The 6227-nt window shown below is 46.0% G+C and overlaps 1 protein-coding gene across 1 annotated transcript; it reads left to right on the forward strand.

The window, feature by feature from the left end:
- Window positions 1-2205: 2205 nt before the first annotated feature.
- Window positions 2206-6027, forward strand: LOC119741953 (collagen alpha-2(I) chain-like). The gene has a single exon (XM_038217921.1). The coding sequence runs from the start codon at window positions 2354-2356 to the stop codon at window positions 5354-5356; it is 3003 nt and encodes a 1000-aa protein (XP_038073849.1). The 5' UTR covers window positions 2206-2353; the 3' UTR covers window positions 5357-6027.
- Window positions 6028-6227: the final 200 nt, after the last annotated feature.

Below are 6227 nucleotides of genomic sequence, written 5' to 3' on the forward strand. Positions count from 1 at the left end.
GTACGGACAGGGAGCCAGTCTGCTTGCACAGCAGATCTGTTTGTGTCCAAAACAAAAACCTTTTGTTCAGGGGGTTGCAAACATCTGAAAAAAAGGGGGTGGGGAAGAGGTGGGGTTTTTTTTTGGGGGGGGTGGAATAAAACATACAAGATGATAATTTCTTAATAGAAAAAAATTAATTGAATTTGTTGAAGAGCACACACAATGCAACTTCTACTGAACATCATAACTTACCAGCTTGGCTGAATTTGCCAATTCCAATATGACACAGCACTAGGAACTGCAATCAACTTGTGATGACATATGTACATTTTATTAATGGTTGTGCCCTTTACTAGCATAAGAAAGTGTCTGTCCATCAGTGACACCACCATCAACCCCTGACCCCTTACCTTGGCCTCCTTGTCTCCATCCTCTTCACTGCTAGCCATAAACTCATCCAGGTCCGAGGCACTCATGTTGAGAATGGATGACGCGATGCCCTGAGCTCGACTCAGTGATCCGTTCAGACCATCTCTGCTTGGATCTTGTTGTCTCGGGACTGGTCTCAACTTCTGCCGAGCATCTTGAGTCTGGCTGAGGAGGTGGGATGCTAGCCCCTAATGCAGGGAAATAAAACCAAGAATATTTTTATGTTATATCTCAAATTTGTGAATTTCATCAAAATGAAAATTCCCCAGAAGCTTTTTTTGGGGATTGAACATTGAAAATAATTCAACAGAGCTAACTCTGTTAGTGTCAGTGTATTGTTATCTTTGAAATGAAGCAAAGCCTAAACACAGTTCTTAAAAGTTTAATTTGTAAAGCTGAAGGCAGGCTAAGACATCTCAACAAATAACCAGCATTTTTTTCACTGCTTTTCTCTAAACAAGAAGTATATGGCAACAACTCTTGACATTTTTGCTGATAAAATGTTTACAATATATCGACCGCAAATAATGCCTGATATGACACAAAGATATATCAATTACTCTGAAATGAAATCAGTTTTTAGCGTGGTATAGTTAGAGAAAACTCAGGCAAAGTGCCAAGAGGTTGTTGTGGCATCAAAAGATTGCAGCGACTTCCTCGACTCATGTGAGCAGACTGAACCTGACTTTCTTGTCTCCCAAATAAAGGAAGTTGTAGCCCAAGTGTTTCCTTCCTGGAGGGAGTTCACCCTGACACCAACTTAGCTTAAATATATCGGCAGGAAACTGCCCTGAAGGGCATTTCTAAGGTGCTGCGTGTTGCAGGAAATTAAAGGTCACCTCCCCCACTATACATCCTCAAACAAATATGCAAATTTATGCAAAATAAACATATTAACCATTAAAGCAGACAGTTTTGAAAAGGGGTTCTTGTGATTTAAATCACAAATCCTTGTTTTACCTCTAGGTTGGAATTTTTTTTATTTTAATTAATGGGCCTGCTTTTGGATTTGGTTCAAAGTCTGCATGCTGAAACCCAGAGGGGTGTGTTTCTAGAAGGGCAGGTCATTGGCCTAGACAGTCAACTACTATACTAGACTAGGCAGATGCTCTGCAGTACTTGCACTTTTCTCAACGATCTTCAAGACATGACACAGGCATTTAGGAGTACTTTGTAAGCTAAAGAAGAACTGGATACTTGAATCAGAGGACAACTAGTGTAAAAGGTAAGAAGCTTGGAAGTTCTTATGGATGCAGACCTGCAAATTGACTCCCATAGACCCCACTGGTAATTACACGTACTTCCAAAAATTATTACAAATACCCACAAGTCTCAAAGGTGTGTGAGACAGCCATCAAGTTAAAGCTTATTTCATCATCTTTCATTTTCTGTTCTTTTTTGGAGGTTTAACCGATGACTTTTTGGAGAAAATTCACTGCAAAGATGATGACCCATAAAAGCAGTCCTGAAGCCCATCGCCATTTTGAAAATGGACGACTATGCTCTATCGCCAAATAGAGCCAATTTAGGGCCTAATTTCATCCACAATTCACAGAAATACGAGCTTGCAGCCCTCTATACGGCTTCCACCCTTCTTTTTGACAATCCTAAAGCTCACAGCCAACAAAATGTGCTAATACCTGAGAATTTTAGGGCATGCAATTTGTGATTTGGCCCACGTAGGGAATTCTGGGTCTATTTGCAGATCTGCAACCTTATGCCACAGTGGTATTTATTTTCAGGTGTTTTTTCACTAAATGATGAATTTGATGAAATTTGACTTACAAGTTCTCAAGCTAGAGACAAACACATTTTTTTTGTTATCAGTAGAAAAGCTACAGACTATTGCAACACCTTTCTACCTTTTTTTATAATGAGAGATGGCATTTTTTTCCCATTTTGAATAATTTAGCCGTATACTATTGGATATACCAAGCAGCAGATGTGGTTCCTCATCAACATGGTCACTTCTGAAAATCTCATTACACGATCAACATTGCTTATTGTCGGCTTTGCCATCATCTACGTCGGAAACTCCTCAGCTAACAAGACAGAAAAGACAAATTCGGCCACTCCAGCACCGAGTTACATGACTACATCTTCAGATGGTATCTTCACAGATTCAAGTGCAGCAAAGCACAACGATCAACAATGTAATCCCTGCTGTCAAGGATCTCCCGGTGCAGCAGGCCTGCCCGGAATGCCCGGAAATGCCGGGCGGGACGGCTTCCATGGGCGAGATGGAATGAGAGGAGAGCAAGGCATTGTTGGACCTCCTGGGGTCAGAGGACAAGATGGTGTTGACGGTGGAAAAGGGGAGAAAGGTGAGAAGGGTGACAGTGTGACTGTAGTTGGACCAACAGGGCTTGTCGGAGACGCTGGTCCAAGAGGATTGATTGGACCTCCAGGACCTGAAGGGGCTGTTGGAGACAAAGGTGCTCCTGGGAATCAAGGTTGGCCTGGACCGGTGGGCCCTGTAGGAGAGCCAGGACCTCAAGGAATGCCTGGCCAGAAGGGGGGTAAAGGTGATCTTGGAAATAAAGGAAACCGAGGCATCAAAGGAAACAAAGGGGAAAGAGGGATGGATGGGAGACCTGCTCCTCCCAACGTGACAGGAGAGCCTGGTGAAGTCGGGAGACCTGGACCGATGGGGCCAAAAGGAGAGAAAGGAGAGAGAGGACCTGTCAGCTTTGTGAGCTCACTAGGACTACAGGGACAGTTGACGAGTCCTGAAGAACTTGAGTTGATGCGGGAAGGGTCCAAGGGACTGCGAGGTGAGCCAGGCCTGAAAGGAGAAAAGGGAAGTAATGGAACCGATGCAGAACCTGGGAAACAGGGACCGACCGGAAGGAATGGGGTGAAGGGAGACAAAGGGGAGAGGGGTGACACAGGACCAGCTGGGATGACAGGCGCATCTGGTTCTCAAGGTGAAACAGGGCCAAGAGGGACCAAGGGGGATCCAGGATTGAAGGGAGAGGATGGGATGAAAGGATCACAGGGCGAGAGGGGTTTATCCGGGGAACAGGGTATACAAGGGGTAAAAGGGGCTCCTGGGGAACTTGGACCACTCGGGGAGATTGGAAAGCCTGGTTTAAATGGAAGTAGGGGGGAAAACGGGGACAAAGGTCAGAAAGGAGAGGTCGGAGAAATGGGTATTCCTGGGTCAAATGGTGAAAATGGAAAACCAGGGTTAAAGGGGGAACAAGGAGCAAAGGGAATGGTGGGTGATACAGGTGCCAAAGGTGAGAATGGTACTATCGGGTCTAAAGGGGAGATGGGGTTGCATGGGGTGAATGGGTCAAAGGGTGATCAAGGGCCTATTGGACCAAGTGGAGACAAAGGGATGAGAGGTATCGCAGGACCAAGGGGGCCACCTGGAGATAAGGGGACTGTGGGGATTGTTGGCCAAAAGGGTGCAAAGGGGGAACAGGCTCGTCCTGGAAAAAAGGGGGATATTGGGCCTGTTGGAGTGCTAGGAAAAGAAGGGGAGCCTGGGTTAATGGGGATACAGGGACCAAAGGGTGAAAAGGGTGAAGAGGGGCAATGGGGTGAACATGGTGCTAAGGGAGATACGGGGGATAGGGGAGGGAGGGGTAAGCAGGGACCTCCGGGGTTATGGGGTACAAATGGACCAAAAGGTAATCAAGGCCCAGAAGGACCCCCGGGTCCTGCAGGCCCCATAGGCCCACAAGGGGTGAAGGGTGACGTAGGACCAAGAGGGGTACAAGGTGACAACGGTGAGAAAGGAGATCCTGGGGTGCAAGGAGCGATTGGGAAATGGGGTTTGAAGGGCGAGATTGGGGGCCCCGGTGGTCCTGGACCGAAAGGTAGCAAGGGTGACGTTGGGCCAGCTGGTGGACCCACAGGACCTAAAGGGGAGCCAGGAAAGGATGGAGTAGATGCAGAGAAGGGTCAGAAGGGTGAAGCTGGGCAAAAAGGATTAACAGGATTCATGGGTGACATGGGGGATAAGGGAGATAAAGGAGATCTGGGTATTAAGGGGTTAAAAGGGGAGCTAGGTTTTAAAGGAGACATAGGGATGGTTGGACCTATGGGGTTGAGAGGATACATCGGTAATCCAGGGCTTACAGGTCCTGCAGGGGAAAAAGGTGATAAGGGAGAAGGGGGTGTTGATGGGATCAAGGGGGATATGGGATCCCTTGGGATGCAAGGTGTTAATGGTACAAAGGGGGACAAAGGACAGAAAGGGGAACTGGGGGAGATGGGTATTACTGGAGAAAAAGGCAACAATGGGACAGAGGGACCTCCAGGAGCCCCCGGCCCAAAAGGGAGTGGCAAAAAAGGTGTCAAGGGGGAACAAGGTACTGATGGGGAGAAGGGTGAGAAAGGGGAAATTGGTGAACCAGGATCAAAAGGACAGAGAGGAATATGGGGTCTAGAGGGGGTCAAAGGAACACAAGGTCAAACAGGGTTACCAGGGCTAACTGGGCCAACAGGTGAGAAGGGAGAAAAGGGGGAATCAGGTGATGTTGGATCCAAAGGAGATGGAGGACCTTCTGGGTCCCCTGGGATTGGTATCGTAGGACCTCCTGGAATTCCAGGAGAGCCGGGAAAATCAGTGGCCATAGCTCCCTACCGCCAATCCGCCTTCACGGCAAGGTACTATCACAACAGAGTGGATCTCAATAATCAACGGGTGCCGTTTGCTGTTGTTGTCTCCAATGTTGGGGGGCACTTCCAAGGTGATGCCTTCACCACCTCAACAGCCGGAACGTATGTGTTCCAGTTCAATCTTGAGTACGGGGAGGGGATTCTGAAACTGGTCAAGAAGGGGGCATCTGTTGAGTTGATGTCCACAGAGCGGTCAGCGATGGCTGCGGTTCAGCTGGACGTTGATGATCAGGTGTGGTTGGAGATGACCACAGACGGAACGCCTCAAGCATTGGCTGTTAACTTCAGTGGGTTTCTCCTCTATGTTTCTTAACAGACTGCAGTTGAAAATTCTCACGAAGGATACACGTTGAAAAATGATTTAAATTACTGCAAACTGCTACTGATGTTAAGGATGTAGGTAAAAAATATGTAGGTTTCTAAATTATATTTTATCGGTTGATATTCAACTTGTTTTACCACAAAATGGAGGTTTCTCTTTTTTGCATATTTGTACATAAGCTTTTAATATATCTTAAACAACTTGTTTTGTTTTTTTGTAAAGTAATATTGACTCATCACAGGCATTTTCAAATGATCATGAATAAACTCGTCACAGCTTGCAGAGGGCGGGAGGCTATTTTTCACAGTTTCCTACAACATTAAAAAAAAAATCAATTTCTGCAATTTTTACTACATGCTTTTTAAAGGGGAAAAAAAGGAAGTTAAAGTCAATGCCCTTTCTATTTAGAAAGGAGCATTATCATAGAGTTGTAATGACTCGAGTCCAAAACTCGGCTTGAGTCCAACTCGAGTCACAATTTTTGGTGACGTGACTTGACTCGACTCGAGTCCCAATGGGTAACTGACTTGACTTGATCACTGCAAGCAAATGAATCGACCTGAATCGATTCCCCTCATCCGAAGACTCGACTCTAGTCGAAGGCTCATAACACGCGAGTCCCAAAACTGTGGTACCGGCACAATTTTTTATGTTTGCGTACTTCCCGTTACCTTCAAGTTGTGGCTGTTTATTGCGTACAAATATACGCTGTATCACGGACTCCAAACTCATGGTTTTATAATGTAGCACACAAAATACTTTCCCGGAAACAGATGTGTAACACATTTCCTAATTCTTGGTTTCATCATCGACTTTTGCCGATTTCTTAAGCCCTTGATAGAACTCCGGTAAGATGCATGTC

This window comes from Patiria miniata, unplaced genomic scaffold, assembly GCF_015706575.1.
Source record: "Patiria miniata isolate m_02_andy unplaced genomic scaffold, ASM1570657v1 HiC_scaffold_5, whole genome shotgun sequence".
Lineage (NCBI taxonomy): Eukaryota > Metazoa > Echinodermata > Asteroidea > Valvatida > Asterinidae > Patiria > Patiria miniata.